Raw genomic sequence first — 15,852 nt, 5'->3', positions numbered from 1 at the left:
ATTTTGGAGCTTTTGAACAGGGTTAGTAGGTAGATTATAGGTGGAATGCAAAGGGATTCTTTTTTTAGGAACATATATTCTACTACTAGATGCCAGCATTCACTTAGGGTATGTTTTGATAATTCTGTAGGAGAAATTAACATGGATCCAGTCACTCCTTAGTGGATTCCTTTCCATGGCAATTTAAATAAGGTTGGCCTTTGGGGCGCCTGGATGGCGCAGTCGGTTAAGCGTCCGACTTCAGCCAGGTCACGATCTCGCGGTCCGTGAGTTCGAGCCCCGTGTCAGGCTCTGAGCTGATGGCTCGGAGCCTGGAGCCTGTTTCCGATTCTGTGTCTCCCTCTCTCTCTGCCCCTCCCCCGTTCATGCTATGTCTCTCTCTGTCCCCCCCCCAAAAAAAAAAAAAAGTTGAAAAAAAAAATTTAAAAGAGTCACTGGATATTTAAAAAAAAAAAATAAGGTTGGCCTTTGTTTAAAAATGACAAACTCATTTGAAAACGCATCTCCTGCCTTGCATTATTAAAGCTGATAGCTATTTAAATAAATTGTATTTTGATTTTATAGAGCTACTCTTGTGTTCCTATTGAATTTTACTGAACTAACCAGCAGAATTTGTGGACTTTAGGACCTAATAGATGTCTTAAGTCTTAAGTCAGAGGTTCATACGATTTTTCACTTTTTTATTTCTGAATGCCTTTTTCACGGCATACTTGCTAATGTAGCCTTAATCCATCCACTTGTGTGTTCTAGAAGCGCAAGTACCCAGTGTGATAGAATTGTTCTCTTAAGTAGGGGTGGGCAAACTTTTTCTGTGAAGGCCCAGATAGTAAATGTGTTAGGCCTTGCAGGTCATATGTGTAAGTGCAGATGCATTCAACCTGCTGTTGTAGTGTAAAAATAGCCATAGACAATACATAAATGATAGGGTGTGTCATTGTTCCAGTAAAACTTTATTTACAGAAGCAGGCAGTGGGCTGGATTTGGCGTTGGGGCAGTAGTTTGTCAACTCCTGCTCTAAGTCATTGAGTTTGTGGTCTCTCCCAAATCAGGCCCTTTTATATTTGGAAACAAAGAATTTCTTCTCTTTGCTTCATCATCAATAGCAGAACTTTAATTCTGAATACTAACAGCATAGAGAAGATCCTAAACATTTTCTAGGAGGAAATTGGTTAAATGGATTTAGAGAGACTGCAAACTATTGTTGTGTTTTCTAAACCTGGGTACTCCCACAGTCTCGGGCTTCTCATGAGCTCTGCTGGAGAAAGTCATGGAACTGTAAACTTGTGCTTGTTCACCTCAGTGCTTCCTGTCGGCCCTTTTATTGATCTCTGTTGACTCCTTGTTATATTCCTCACAGCATCTCTTCCTAGGCCATCCTTGTTCCCCCTAGCCATCACCTCCATCCCCTCGTGTGGTGGTCTCAGCATGTCTCACAGCTCTTACTTAGCAAAGATGTGTGATGGCATTCAACATGAATCTTTTATCCTATATTAGCTCCTTCTTTAAGGTAAGAATGAAAATAATAGTTCTGTCTACCATTAAATGAATTTTTAATTCCCAATTTAACGTGCAGACTGTAAGTTATTGTACAATATTTGCATGAGTAAGTATAGTATGCCATGAATTCCTCTTCCACGGCTTGTAATTCCTCTAGAATGCATCTGCCTTTACACAAGATGTTTCGTAGTTACGTAATTATGAGAATTTGAATTCAGAAGTGTATTGTCTGTGCCTCAAAATTATAATTGGTAAGCTAGACAGTAAGGAATACACATGGCTCCTCAAAGGAATAGTCAAGACAGATTAATACGGCGTTCTTGGCAATACATTTTTTTGTCTTACTCTTACCTTTAATTAGAAGAACTGATTTAACAGGAGTTCATCTCTTGATAAAAGAGAATCTTACTGTCCCAACACGGGTGTAGTCAGAATCAGGGGACTGTGTTACGTGACTGTCCAAGCCACCCCAGGGGTTGGATGGAAATCTTAGAGAAAGGAGGGATTTGGGCCTGGGCACATACAACAAAAAGTATATAGTGACCTGGCATTGGCTGTACCTCATTGTCAGAACTGAGCCAAGCCTCTCCTGGTTCTGCAGTATCTCCGGTACCACTGCAGAGCAGGACCACTGCACTTTCAGTAGAAGTCCTGGTTCTGGGGACACCTGGGGGCTCAGTGGGATGAGTATCTGACTCTTGATTTCAGCTCAGGTCATGATCCCAGGGTCATGATCCCAGGGTCATGGGATCGAGCCCTGCGTCAGGGCTCTGAGCATGGAGCAGCCCCTCTCTCCTGCTCATGCTCACTCACTGTCTCTCTCTCCCTCTAAAAAAAGAAAAAAAAGGAAAAGTCCTGGTTCCAGACAGAGGCAGTCTGCAAGACCATTAGACAGGGAAGAATACAAAGAGTGAAGTCAGGGGACGGGAGTTCAAAGAAGTAAATGAAAGCATCCTTTAAAATGGAACAAGAAATTATGGAACATAGAGTCAAACAGCAAGAGCAAGTAGTTGTGGTAAAGAGCTAGTTAGAAATCTAGGAAATAAATGATAGTCATTATAATAAAAAATTAATTAAGTTCTAAATTGGACACAAAGATATTGCTAAATTAGAAAGGTTTGAGGAATGCACTTAAACTTGTAAAAGCTTTGGATGTCAAGCACTATTATATGTAGTTTGTATGCATTAAATATATATATGTATATACACACACACACATATACACACACGTACACATACATTCGTACATGCACACATACACCTCACTTAATCCTCATAGTAATCCTGTTCATTGCCTTAATAAATATATACTGTGTCTATTCTATGTGCTAGTCACTGTATTATTTATTTATTGTTATCTATAGGCTACCCCAAAACTGAGTGGCTTGGAAAGGCTGACATTCATCATCTAACATAACTTCTCAGGAATCTGGGAGCTGTTTGGCTGGATAGTTTGGGCTCAGGGTGTCCAACAAGGTTGCACTCATCTCAGAGCTTAACTGCAGCTGGAAGACCAGCTTCCAAACTCACACCCATGGCTATTAGCAGACTTCCTCTTTAGCTGTTGGCCAGAGACCTCTGTTTCTCTCTACACGAGCCTCTCCATAGGCCTCATGAGTGTCCTTCTGACATGGCAGCTGGCTTTTCCTGACTGAGAGATGGGGGGAACCAAGAGGAGCAATAGCCTTTTATAACAGTATTAGTCAGGGTTCTCCAAAGACATAGAAATAAGAGGGTGTGTGTGTGTGTGTGTGTGTGTGTGTGTGTGTGTGTGTGTATAGCTTTATTCTAAGGAACTGGCCTACATGATTATGGAGGCTGGCAAGTCAAAAAGCCCACAGGATAAGTCAGCAAGCTGGAGACTCAGAGACCAATGGTGTAGTTCAGTCCAAGTTCAATGGCCTGAAAACCAGGAGAGCCAGTGTTTCTGGTCTGAAGGCTGGCAGACTTGAGACCCAGGAAGAGTCAATGTTTCAGTTTCAGTCTGAAGTCAGGAATAAGCTGATGTCCCAGGTTGAAGGATACCAGGCAGGAAGAATTCTCTCAACTTGGAGGAGAGTCAGCTTTTTGTTCTATTCTGATCTTTGACGGTTAGATGAGGCTCATCCACATTAGGGAGTAATCTGCTTTCAGTCTGCTGATTTATCTGTAGATGAATGTTCATCTCATTCAAAAACTCCCTCTCAGAAACACCCAGAATAATGTTTGACCAAATATCTGGGCACCCTGTGGCCCAGGCACATTGACACATAAATTAATCATCACAATAACCTAACATACCATCACTCTGCTATGTTCTTTTTGTTAGAAACAAATCACTAGATCCAGCCCCCACTCAAAGGGAGAGGAACTAAGTGAGCTCCATCTCTGAAAGGAAGGAGTATAGAATAAACTGTGAACATACTTTTTAAGCTACTCTGGGCACTGGTTCTTGGGAGACTCAAATGTTTATGTAATAGGAGTTCCAGAAGAAAAGAAACCAGACCAAATGATAGAGAAGCAATATTCGAAAAAAAGGATTGTTAAGAATCTTCATCTTTCTTTCTTTCTTTCTTTTTAATATTTATTTATTTTTGAGAGACAGAGCATGAGTGGGGGAGGGGCAGAGAGAGAGAAGGAGACACAGAATCTGAAGCAGGCTGCACTGCAGTCTCTGAGCAAGCTGTCAGCACAGAGCCTGATGTGGGGCTTGAACCCACAAACTGTGAGATCATGACCTGAGCCAAAGTCGGATGCTCAACCGACTGAGCTACCCAAGCGCCCCAAGAATCTTCATCTTTCATGATGACAGTTGGAGGTCTTCCAGTCAAATGTTCACTCAGGATACCAAACAGAATAAGTGAAAATAAATCTTTGGACACATTGTGATGAAATTGCAGAATATGAGATAAATGGATAAGAGCCCCCAGAGAGAAAAAATATATTACTTACAGAGGAAGACAATTAGACTGCCTAAAATTTTAAGCCTGGCTAAATTTTCACTCAGGACGGAGCGAAAATTAAAGACTAACTATGGTATTTAACTTTCTGTGACTCAGATTCCTAATTTATAAATGAGAATAACAGTATCTACCTTATAGGTTATTATCTGCTGTGTTTACTGATATATCCCAAGTGTAAACAGTGCCTAACACAGAGTAGACATTCAATAAATATTTATTAAACAAGTGTGTAGGGTTGTTGTGAGGACTAAACAATGTATGTAATTTACAGCAGTACCTGACATGTTGGTAACTACTCTATAAATATGTGTTGTTAAGGTTTTACCACTCACAGACACTCGCTAAAAGAACTCTTAAAAATATTCTTCAACAAGAAGAAAAATTCAGTGAGAAGGTATCAGATATAATAGACAGTTAATGACACAGAAATTGATAAAATGCCAGTAAAGTAAATACAGTTGACCCTTGAAGAACTTGGGTTTAAACTGCATGGGTCTACTTATGTGCAGATTTTTTTTTCCAATAAATGTAGTTCAGTACTGTACGTGTATTTTCTCGTCCTTATGATTTTCTTAAATTTTTTTTAATGTTCATTTTTGAGAGAGACAGAGACAGAGCTTGAGCGGGGGAGGGGCAGAGAGAGAGGGAGACACAGAATCTGAAGCAGGCTCCAGGCTGAGCTGTCAGCACAGATCCCAACACGGGGCTCGTGAGATCATGATCTGAGCCGAAGTCGGATGCCCAACTGACTGAGCCACCCAGGCGCCCCGACATCCTTATGATTTTCTTAATGACACTTTACTATCTCTAGCTTTACTGTAAAAATACAGTATATAATACATACAGCATACAAAATATGTGTTAATTAACTATTTATGTTACTGGTAAGGCTTCCCGTCAACAGTAGGCTAGTAGTAGTTAGGATATAGGGGGTCAAAAATTATACCTGCAGAGTTTTTACTGTGCAGAGGTCAGCGTCCCTAACCCTGATGTTGTTCAGGGACCAACTGTATTGACCATGGGGTAAGAAAGAAAGAAAAACTAATCTTTTTGTATTACTTTTAAAAAGGTAAACTAAAATCCTCAAGGTGTTTCTAAAATTCATATCAAAGAGCAAAGGATCAAGAACAGCTAAGAGTTTTGAAGAATGAGGAAAAGGTGTTTGCCTTACCACATATATAGACTCATTCCAGATTATAATAGGAAAGACTGAAGTGTTGGTACAGGGGAAGGGCAAATAGACAAGTGAAACAAAATACCCAGAAATAGACTCATACACATATGGAAACTTGAAATATAACAGAAGACACCGCAAATAAGTGGATAAGGTAGAATCTTCAATAAATTGAACCAGGACAACTGGTTATTCTTAAGGAAAAAATGAAATTTGATATGCTCCCATGTATAAAAATCAGTTACCACTGGGTTAAAAACCAGTGTAAAAAAGAAAAACTTTAATGGTGTCATTTAAAAAAAAAAGAAGAAGAAAAAAAGAATATTCTCCCTTGGGTAAAGAGGGACCTTTTGGAGAAGACAACAGAATACAAACATAAAGGAAAAAGATTGATGTGACTATATTAAAATTTGACGTTTCATGTCACAGAAGATTCTATAAATAAAGCAAAAGACGTGTTAGATTTAGAGAAGATATTTGTAATGGATAAAACTGACAATGATTGGTATCCAGCATGGAAAAGAATTCCTACAAGTCAGGAAGGAAGGAACAATCTAATGGAAATAATCAGTAAAGGATATGATTAAGCAGTGTATGGAGCAGGAGATAAGAGTGGCCCATAAACATATGAGAAGATCTTCAATCTCACTAGTAATCATACTAATAAATATTCTAACATTCCATGCTCATCAGATAGGCAGACATTAAAAAGGATGAAAAGATTATATGTTGGCAAAGATGTGGGACCCAGTGCTCTTGCATTGCTAGTGGGCACGTCAATTGACGCAGGCACTCAGGAGCGCTGTTTTGCAAAATCTGATAAAGTTTAAGCATACCTAAACACCTAGAAATTCTTCCTCTGGCATGTGCTCTAGAGAAATACTCTTCTATAAAATGCACAAGGAAACACATATAAGAATGGTTATTTTAACATTCTTTGTTATGGTAAAAGTTATAAACAAACTAAATATTCACCAAATGGGAATATATGTTGCATAATGTAATAGGATATACAACAGTTAACAGGTCAGTGAGCTAAAGCTGTGTCAACACGGACAAATTTCTCACAAACATTGTCGAGGAAGATGCAAAAGTATGTGCACATTTATATAAAACCCCTGTTTTTATATAAAACCTCCCTGCAGAGGGAAAGAGAGAGACAGACAGACAGACAGACAGACAGACAGACTGAGAATCTTAAGCAAGCTCAGTGCCCAGAGCAGAGCCTGACGTGGGGCTCAGTCTCATGACCATGAGATCATGACCTGAGCCGAAAGCAAGAGTCAAACCCTCAACCAACTGAGCCACCCAAGTGCCCCAAATTATATAATTTTCAATCATGTTTTTAAGCACTGAGTGATGATAAAGGTTACCTCTAAGGAAATATATAAATGGATGGAGGGATTCACAAATAAATAAGGATAAACAAAGCAGTATGCTAAGATTTGATAAATCTGAGTTGCAGCTACCTGGGTATTCATTTCATTGGATTCTGTACTGGTTCATATACCTGAGGTTTGCCATTGTAAATAGTTTAAAAATAAATTATCAGCAAGTTCTTGAATGGAGTGTGCGTATAGGGGTGGGGGAAGGGGAGCCATTTATAATTTTGAATTGACAAGAATATATGGAATTCTCTATAAAAGTTCTCTAATATGTCCTGGATCTTGCTCATGGGAAAGTCTTATCAAGCAACCTTGTCATAGGGATCTGGTATTTTAATAAAAACAAACCTGATGTCATTTTCCTATCTGTTAGTAAGTTAAAATAGCTAAGTATTATGGAGAAGCAGAAAATTAATTTATCTTGATAGATCTCTTCTAATGTCAACATTCTGAGAGCTAGATGGGATTGTCTTATAAATGTGATAAGTTGTGTTGAAACTTAGGTATAAAGTCATAAAATGAATATAAACTTTTTTTTTTAATTTTGCTTAAAGAAATGCCCAACAGTGAAACAATTAGTCTTAAGTCTAGTTTTGTTCTAGGACCTCTTGTAACTATTATTTTATTTTTGCCTTAACTAAGTTTATTTTATCTGATATAGTTCATTATTTTCTCTGGGAAAATCTTACCTGGGTTCGAACTAATGTTTTGTATCATCATTGACACATTCTTTGTCCTTTCTCCAGCTAATACTGTTCAGGTTTTGAACACTTGGAGCAGATTAAACAGAGGTTGTACAGTGTCATCGTCATTTTTTTTAGATACGATTTAGTTGAAATGTTTAGAAAGAAATTTTGCCATGTTAGTTCGAGTAGTTTTTTGTCCTAATAGAAAAAAGAAAACTAGAAATGTGAATGTTTTGCTGCTTTTTTTTTTTGGTAATTTTTCATGGCAGGCATTTCATCAAATGAACTTATGACTAGAGATATTTTAGGTACCATGATTATGTAGCAGTCTAGCATATCTTTGGGTTTCTTCAGTGGTGAGACCGTTTTCATTGCACAGAGTAGATGGGCTTAAATGGCAGGAACATGACTAGAAAGTGCACGTTATATATGTTTCAGTCAGCATGTTGCTAGTGACAGGTGCTCAATGGTTGTTGGTATCCTTGTCAGCAAAGAGAATCCTTTGACATTAACGTCACCAGCTCAATCCTGATTTGGGGTGACTCTATTGGCAGCTCCATCAGGCGGCAGCTGATCAGTGAATGTCAGAGCTGCCGCTGTTCTTCAGAGTGTCACCAGGCCTCTCTGGGTTTTTGTTTTCTTACTTTTTTTTTTTTTTTTTTTTTTTTGAGGGCGGGGTTGTTAAGCTTGTCTTGCCGTTCAGTCTTAACCAGACTTTCAAATTGCTTACCTTTGGGAGATGAGCTGAGAGGTCACAGGGAACATAGGTGTCTGTGGGGCCCACGAAACCATCTACGAAGTGGCGACTTACATGGAAACTAGTAATGATTACCTTGACTTCAAGCCAATCAATGGTGGGAGCACCTGGGGACTCATTAAATGGCATTTGTGCTGTCTGTAACCTCGGGTTTGAGCTCTATTTCAAGAAAAGCGGTGACAGCCTTTAATGTCTAATTGACCTCTCCTCTTTGTTTCACTTTCTTTCGCTTTCCATATTTGCCGCCAATGTGGTCCCCGATGGCAGCAAACAGCACTGCTCAGCATTTTGAACTTCTGTTCAGAGCTTCAGCACCTTAGTTTGGGCAGTTGTGTAATGGTAAGTATTTGAAAATTCTTTACCTATACTCCATCGCTTGTTCTCTTTTTCTTCCCATGGGTGAATTTTATCCTGACCCAGCCACTCCACACTCACCCACAGCTTTTCAGATTTACGGCGAACTACCGTGTACCCTACTTTCAAACATTTTTCTTAAATTCGAGAGGATCTCTTTGAAACATCAACATGATTTATCCAGGAGAGCAAGGAAAGTAATGTGTTGTGGTAAAAAGAGTTTGGTTCTGCCTCGAGCCAGACAAGCTTCAGACAAGCTATGTACCTCTCTGGATTTTTTTTTTTTTTTTTTACAAAATAAGATATCAGTCATACCCAAATGCTGGTAGTTCAGTACGTTTGTCACAAAGCTAATTTTAGTTTTTAAGTTCTGAAATTATTTCCTGGAAATGTTGCTGATAGTAGGTAGGTTTATCTTTGTTTGTTTGTTTTGCTGTTGTTGTTGTTTTCAGTGTGTGTTTGTTTTACTGTCCTTACTGGTTAAGGTAAATGGACACCCTATGTTAGAACTCAAATTTTTTTGAAATGTTACTGGTCCATTAAATCCAAATGCCTAGGGACTGTTGAACTAGATAATCTTTAAAGTCCTTCCAGATTAAAAATTTTAGCTTTATGGTGCCATTGAAAGAGTTCATGGGATGAGTTAAATTCTTTTCATCTAAATTATGTGGCTTATAAGTAATACTGAGACTTCAGGGACAGGAGAACTCTTGGTATTTGTATGTGCATGTGTGTGTGCATACATGTACACACACTCAGAGGAAATGCATCTCCCAATATAACTGACTGTAGGGCAATCCATCCCTCTTTTCTTTCTTACCTTCCCCTCGCAAAACAGATTCAGGAGATCCCAAACCATTCCGATTTTGTTTTGTTTTGTTTTTAATTTTTTTTAATGTTTATTTATTTTTGAGGGAGAGACAGACAGAGCACGAGCGGGGAGGGGCAGAGAGAGGGAGACACAGAATCCAAAACAGGCTCCAGGCTCTGAGCTGTCAGCACAGAGCCTGACGTGGGGCTTGAACTCACAAACCATGAGATCATGACCTGAGCCCAAGCTGGACGCTTAACCAACTGAGCCTCCCGGGTGCCCCCCCCCCCCAAACCATTCCAATTTTGTATCCACTTACTAGGAAGACCTGAATAAGCAGGATGGTTGCAAGATCAGAGAAGTTCTCCTGGTGTCCTAAGCTTGGATTCAACCTAAAAGAAATTCCATGTGAACACCTTTTAGAGTTCAATGATGGCTTCTGAGATGCTCCAAGATTTGGCAATGTAGGCTAGAGAGACCTGTTACGACCACTTGTTTATCTCCATATCACCATATAAAAACCATCCTGGTGGTTAGGCCTGATTAAACTACCAGGTGTGGGCTCAGACCAACCCCGGTCTTTAGAAACAATCTTGGGAGCCCGTTAACTCAGCATTAGACTTTCCTTACTTTTGATCAAATTCTTATCTTCGTAAGCCATTTCATGGGCTTCTGTTGGGTCCCTCTGATGACTTTTCTGGATGGGCCCAGTTACATTTGATGGGACTTTCTGTGATGACAGACCAGCCAGTTACTGCCGCTTGGATTGTTGCTTATTGCTAGCTCGCCCTCTTTAGATTGGTAAGGCCGCTGTTTAACCTTGGCCAGAGGTACCTTTTTCTGCCTGTTACTTACCTCCCTTTAAACTGAAACAACATCTTCTAGAAAAGCAGGAGTCTGGTCACACATACTTGAGATTTGGAATCACATACATGTTTGTAGTTGGAATTAGTATGTTTTAAGTCAACATTTTCAAGTTGACTCATGCAACATTAGTCCTAAAAGATATTCAATTAAGAAAAGATGTGTATTGGGGGGCAGTGAGGTAGGGATTCCTGATTAAGATTAGGAAATAATGCTACCCTGCCTTCCTCCTAGAGTTTTCAATGGTATATCCTACAACAAAGAAACTGTGTGCCTTTGTGTATGCCAGTGTTTTGCAGCTTTACCTGACTCCTGAACCCATTTTCTCCTTGTACTTCTGTTAATATATGATATACTGTAAGAAATGCTACTTAAGATAAGTAGGCTATTATTAAATTAAAGTATGTAGTTGCCAGTAAAATATTGTTGCTTTTGATATTTGTTTGTCAGGAAATTAAGTTTTAAGGACTTGACATTGAAGTTCAGAAATATTCGTGATATTGCTGATACTATTATTTACGTTGTGGTGGAAACGTTCCACACTTGTCATAGAAATACTGTTCCCATTTCACAGCAGGTCCAGGGTTAACCAGAACAGTAACACAGACAGATCTTTGTTGATATTTTAATACCATGTTTATTTCAGCTTCTTTTCTATCAGTTGACCAAAAGGCAGGATGATTCATTTGATTTTATTTTTGACTATCAAAACAATAGCAAGTAAGCATCATGAGTGTTGGAAAGCTTGACAATTCTTTGTAAAGGAGTTGATTGGCTGCACTAATTTTCAGAGTTAAAGTGTATTTGGGTACACTCACTTAAGTAGTTGTATTCCCCTCAAATCGTTTCTCATGGTCTTCTGCTTGATTCTACCATAACAGTTCCTGAAGACCGTAGAAATCCCCATGACTTCATCTAAGCCATCAGCCCTTAGTTCTGACTCAAAATATAGCTCTATAGCTCCAAATGTGTCCATTTCTCGTTTCACTGCTTGCAAACTCATTGCAAGCCCCTGCCTCTCTCCACTAAGCTAATGCAGGCCTCTTTGCTGGGCTTCCTCCCTCCAGTCTTACCGACCATAGACCATCCTCCACACAGAAACCAGAGGGGGGTTTTGTTTTTGTTTTAGTGTAAGTCGTATTTGTTTCAAACCCTCCATTGATTTCCTTGGTACTTAAAATAAAAATCCAAACTCTTTCATGGCATCACAGCCTGGCGCCTGCATATCTCTCTGCCCTCATGACCTCTCTCCTCACTCCCCTTGGGCCATTTCTGATCCTACTTCTGTTCCCTGAATACACCAGGTTCATTCCTGGAAATCCCAACAATCACCCCTCTCTCCCCTGCTCCCTTCCTCCACTGCATGTGACCCTCTGCGCATCTGGCAGTCTGATCACCCTATTTCATTATTCTAACACCACTTACCACTCACTGGATTTATTTTGCTCGTTTGTTTGTCTTTCCCAAAAATGTGAACAAAGTCTTTGTTTTGGGGTTCACTGTTGTTCCTGGCCTCTGGAGTGGTCCTGGCACATGGTAGTTGAAGATATGAATAAACAAATGAACACAAGGAAATGATACCTGGAAGTGTTAGCTATTTTGTTTCCTTTTGACTTCTGGTGATAATTTTGATACCTGATTAAAAAATAATCAAATCAAACTCTAAAGAAACCTGTTAAGAAAAACATTATTAAAGCATATAAAGCCCGTGAACTGAAATGTTTAATCCCTGTTTAGTAGAGAATTATCTTGTGATCATGAAGTAAATCGTCGGACACTTCCAGTAACTGAGACAACATATCACAATCTAAATTATTTTTGTGTTGTACGTTCAGTCCCTAAAGGCCTCATTTAACCCCAAACTAGTATCATTATTAGGACTCTCAACATATTCACATACCATTTTAGAGTGTGGTGAAGTGCCCACCTCTATCAGGGGGCTCTTACATACCTACCACAGTTGATGAATTATATATAAAATAGAAGAAACGAGGTCCCGTGAACCGAGCGAGTAGCAGCAGCAAGGTCAAAATGGAAGGCGTGCAAGAACAACACAAAATCCTCAAATTCTTTGTGAGGGACTGAAGATTTCATACTGCTCTGGGATTTAATTCATGAAGCCCTCTGTCTAGAGTTCTGTTAGGTGGATTTTTAAGTAAGCGATTATTCTTGCTGTTGTAGGAAACAGTGGCAGATCTGTGAGATGAGTGGGTAGATCTATATTAACAAGAACGTGGGTCTGTTTACATGAAGCAAACAATAGGAGATGATTATGAATGTTTTAACTTGCTCTATGCAGTCTGTATTTCTGAGCATAATATGTAAGAGACTGGAATGATTTGATTTCCAGATTGAAGACTATGATGTGATAGCCAGCATGATAGGAGCCAAGTGTAAAAAACTCCGAACTCTGGATCTGTGGAGGTGTAAGAATATTACTGAGAACGGGATAGCAGAACTGGCTTCTGGGTGTCCGCTTCTGGAGGAACTCGACCTTGGCTGGTGCCCTACACTGCAGAGCAGCACCGGGTGTTTCGCCAGACTGGCACGCCAGCTCCCAAACTTGCAAAAACTCTTTCTTACAGCTAACAGATCTGTGTGTGACACAGACATTGAAGAACTGGCATGTAATTGTACCCGATTACGGCAACTGGACATACTAGGTAAGGATACAGTATATATATTTGTTTTATTTTTTATTTTTGCTTTTTTTTTTTTTTAAGATTTTTTTTTTAATTTCTGGGAGAGCGCAAGTGGGGGAGGGGCAAAGAGAGGGAGACAGAGGATCCAACCCAGGTTCTGTGCTGACAGGCTGACCGCAGTAAGCCCGATGCAGGGCTCAAACTCATGAACTGCAATATCATGACTTGAGCCGAAGTTGGATGCTCAACTGCCAGAGCCACCAAGGTGCCCCATGTATAAACTCATTTTAAAGCCTTGATGTGAAAGCCAATCTCAGACTTTTTGCAAGGGGGGAAAAAAAACTTAGGTACAATAAAATTTTGTCCTGATAAGCCTGCTTGGTTTGAAGAAGTGCAAGATAGGCCAGTTGATACAGAGAGTAATTATATCTGTACTTAAGTAAAAGAGTGAGGACAATAACAGAATTTTATAGTTGAGCCTATCAGAAAGCTCTAAATAAACATTAATTCTTGGTCTAGTAAGAAGAGTGAGAATTTATATAAGCTGTGTTCTCCATTTTAAAGACAGAGAAGAAATTAATCCATTTGTATAATGAGTTATACGTGTGTGTGTGTGTGTGTGTGAATGCTTCTTGATGTTAAACTTGTGATTAAGGAATATTGTCAAATCTTCATTTCCAATAATTCTAGATTTTAGGAGTAGTTCTACCCCAGGGCAGATCTATTGAAAATCCTTTCCAGTTCTGGGATTCCTTGTGTCCTTCTTGCAGTTTATCAGCTGGGAGCCCTGTGAGGCTTCGTTACTTCTTACTTTAGCCGGAAGTGCTGGCAGCACCATAGTTAAAATTGCCCACAGAGTTGGAACTTTGTGAATTCATATAGCACCTGTACTGTGTTCTCTGGTAATCTGTTAGTGTTGATAGGTTAGTCCATGGAGTGGACTCTGTCCTTTCCTGTCTATTAAACATTCAACCACGGGGAAATGTGAAGATTTTCAGCATCTGAATTTGTGGTTTCCTTGAAAATCTCTGCACAGTCCAGGTTTATGATACATTTGTGGATGTTGCTCATATGGTTGCATATTACTTATTCAAGCTACTTTTATCAGAAACTCTTGCCTAAACATTTAGGGAGAAATTCTTGCCTGTTACAGGTACACTTTTGGCTAGATACCTCATCTGTGTTATATTTTCTTTATTCTTCATAGCTCAGGGAATTGGATATCATTGTGTTTTCATAGAAGAGGGACTAGAGTCCAGCAATTAATATATGGCAGAGCCAAGGGTTCAAATGCAAGGTTTTGGGCCCCAACATAGTCAGTACTGATTTTTTATAACATCACGACTGCTTTCCTTGCTTATTTCTTTTCCTTTCTGCCTACCTACCACTTTGAATTAGTGTAGACTTTTTACAGGAGAGATATTTTGGAAAGTTTAAGAAAATGAGAGAGAATGAGGAAAGGTAGCTGAGGCCTTTAAAATTGGATCACTGATTACATTAGGCTTCACTTCAGAGGATAGGGGCTGGCGTTGGTTAATATCTGTTTTACAGTCACCGCCCCCGCCCCCCCCCCCGCCCGAACCTCATACAGTAGAGATGAGGAGTAGCCAGTGTCTTAAAGAGATGCTACAGAACTACAAAGAAGTTGGTAATGATGATTCTCAGACAGAAGCACACTTGTGAGCACTGGGGTTGGTTTTCAGGTGGCCTAACGGCCTACAAACATATGAATTACTTGACAGAGACATCAAAGACAAATAGGGAAGAAGTATAATGGCTTCTTTTTGAAAACATTTGTAACTTTCCCAAGCAAGAGCAAGGAAATATGGAGAGTTCCAGTCCGACATGGCAACATAGGAAGACTCTGAACTCAGCTCCACAGAACACAGCAGTTTATACCTGCTTATAGAGCAGTTCCTCCTGAGAGAACTGAGGGCTGACTAAACAGCTTCTGCAAAACCATAGAATGGCAAGAGAACAGCAAGAAAAACTGAGACACAGTAACAAAGGGAACCTCCACCTCTGACAAGGCCAACAGCAGTTGGGGGGGGCGAGGGGGGATAGTACTGAGGGACCAGGAACAGATCTCTGTCCTTGGGCACAGGATAAAAGCCTCAGTGGAGAAGAACAACTAACACATAAGAGAGACAACAGTAGAACTCTACCAAATTGTAGAGGGACTATGGGTCACTCTCCAGGTCAAAGGGACTGGAGGACAACACAGTTTGTGTTCCCACCCCACCTTAAAAGCCTAGACCCCACCAGGATCTAGACACCAGCAGGTCCGGTCATCAGAGTGCACCTGTAACCTCAGCAAGACCAGAGTCCACAGCCCATGCCAGCTTTGGGGGCAGTGGCACTGGGGCATAGAAAATAAACTGGGTTTTTTTGTGCGTGTGGTTTTGGTTTTGTCTTGTTTCGTTTTTGTTTTCCTTTTTTTTCCCTTTTTATCCCTTTTTTTCTTTTATTTTTCTATCATCATCATCATCATCATCATCACCTTTCTCTAAAAGCCATGGTTTAAAAGAGCAACTAGCATATAAAAGAGTCAACTCTAGAACTCCACCAAACAGTGGGGAGAGCTGCTAGAATGCTCTCTGGGTGGGAGGAGCTTATGTACATGGTCTGCACTCTCCCTCCACCTTAAAAGCACAGACCAGTGCACAGTCTGGCACCCTAACTGGCCTCCTGCCTCAGTGAACCCTGAGCCCTTAGCCCACACCAGCCCCAGCTGTCCTAC

General features: G+C 40.0%; 1 protein-coding gene across 3 annotated transcripts in view; it reads left to right on the top strand.

Annotated features, from left to right (window-relative positions):
* FBXL4 (F-box and leucine rich repeat protein 4) overlaps positions 1-15,852 on the top strand; it is an 82,770-nt gene that overhangs the window by 56,311 nt on the left and 10,607 nt on the right. For 2 of the 3 annotated variants that reach the window (XM_042986854.1, XM_042986853.1), the window contains 2 exons: positions 8,709-8,780; positions 12,821-13,133. In XM_042986854.1, coding sequence (XP_042842788.1) covers positions 8,709-8,780; positions 12,821-13,133 — 385 coding nt within the window. Of the gene's footprint in view, positions 1-8,708; positions 8,781-12,820; positions 13,134-14,922; positions 15,546-15,852 lie in introns of those variants that run through there. The other variant, XM_042986856.1, reaches the window with a different exon arrangement.

Source organism: Panthera tigris, chromosome B2 (assembly GCF_018350195.1).
Source record: "Panthera tigris isolate Pti1 chromosome B2, P.tigris_Pti1_mat1.1, whole genome shotgun sequence".
In the NCBI taxonomy this organism is placed as follows: Eukaryota; Metazoa; Chordata; class Mammalia; order Carnivora; family Felidae; genus Panthera; species Panthera tigris.
Note: the sequence above shows the minus strand (reverse complement) of the source record. Positions and strands in the feature narration are given on the sequence as shown.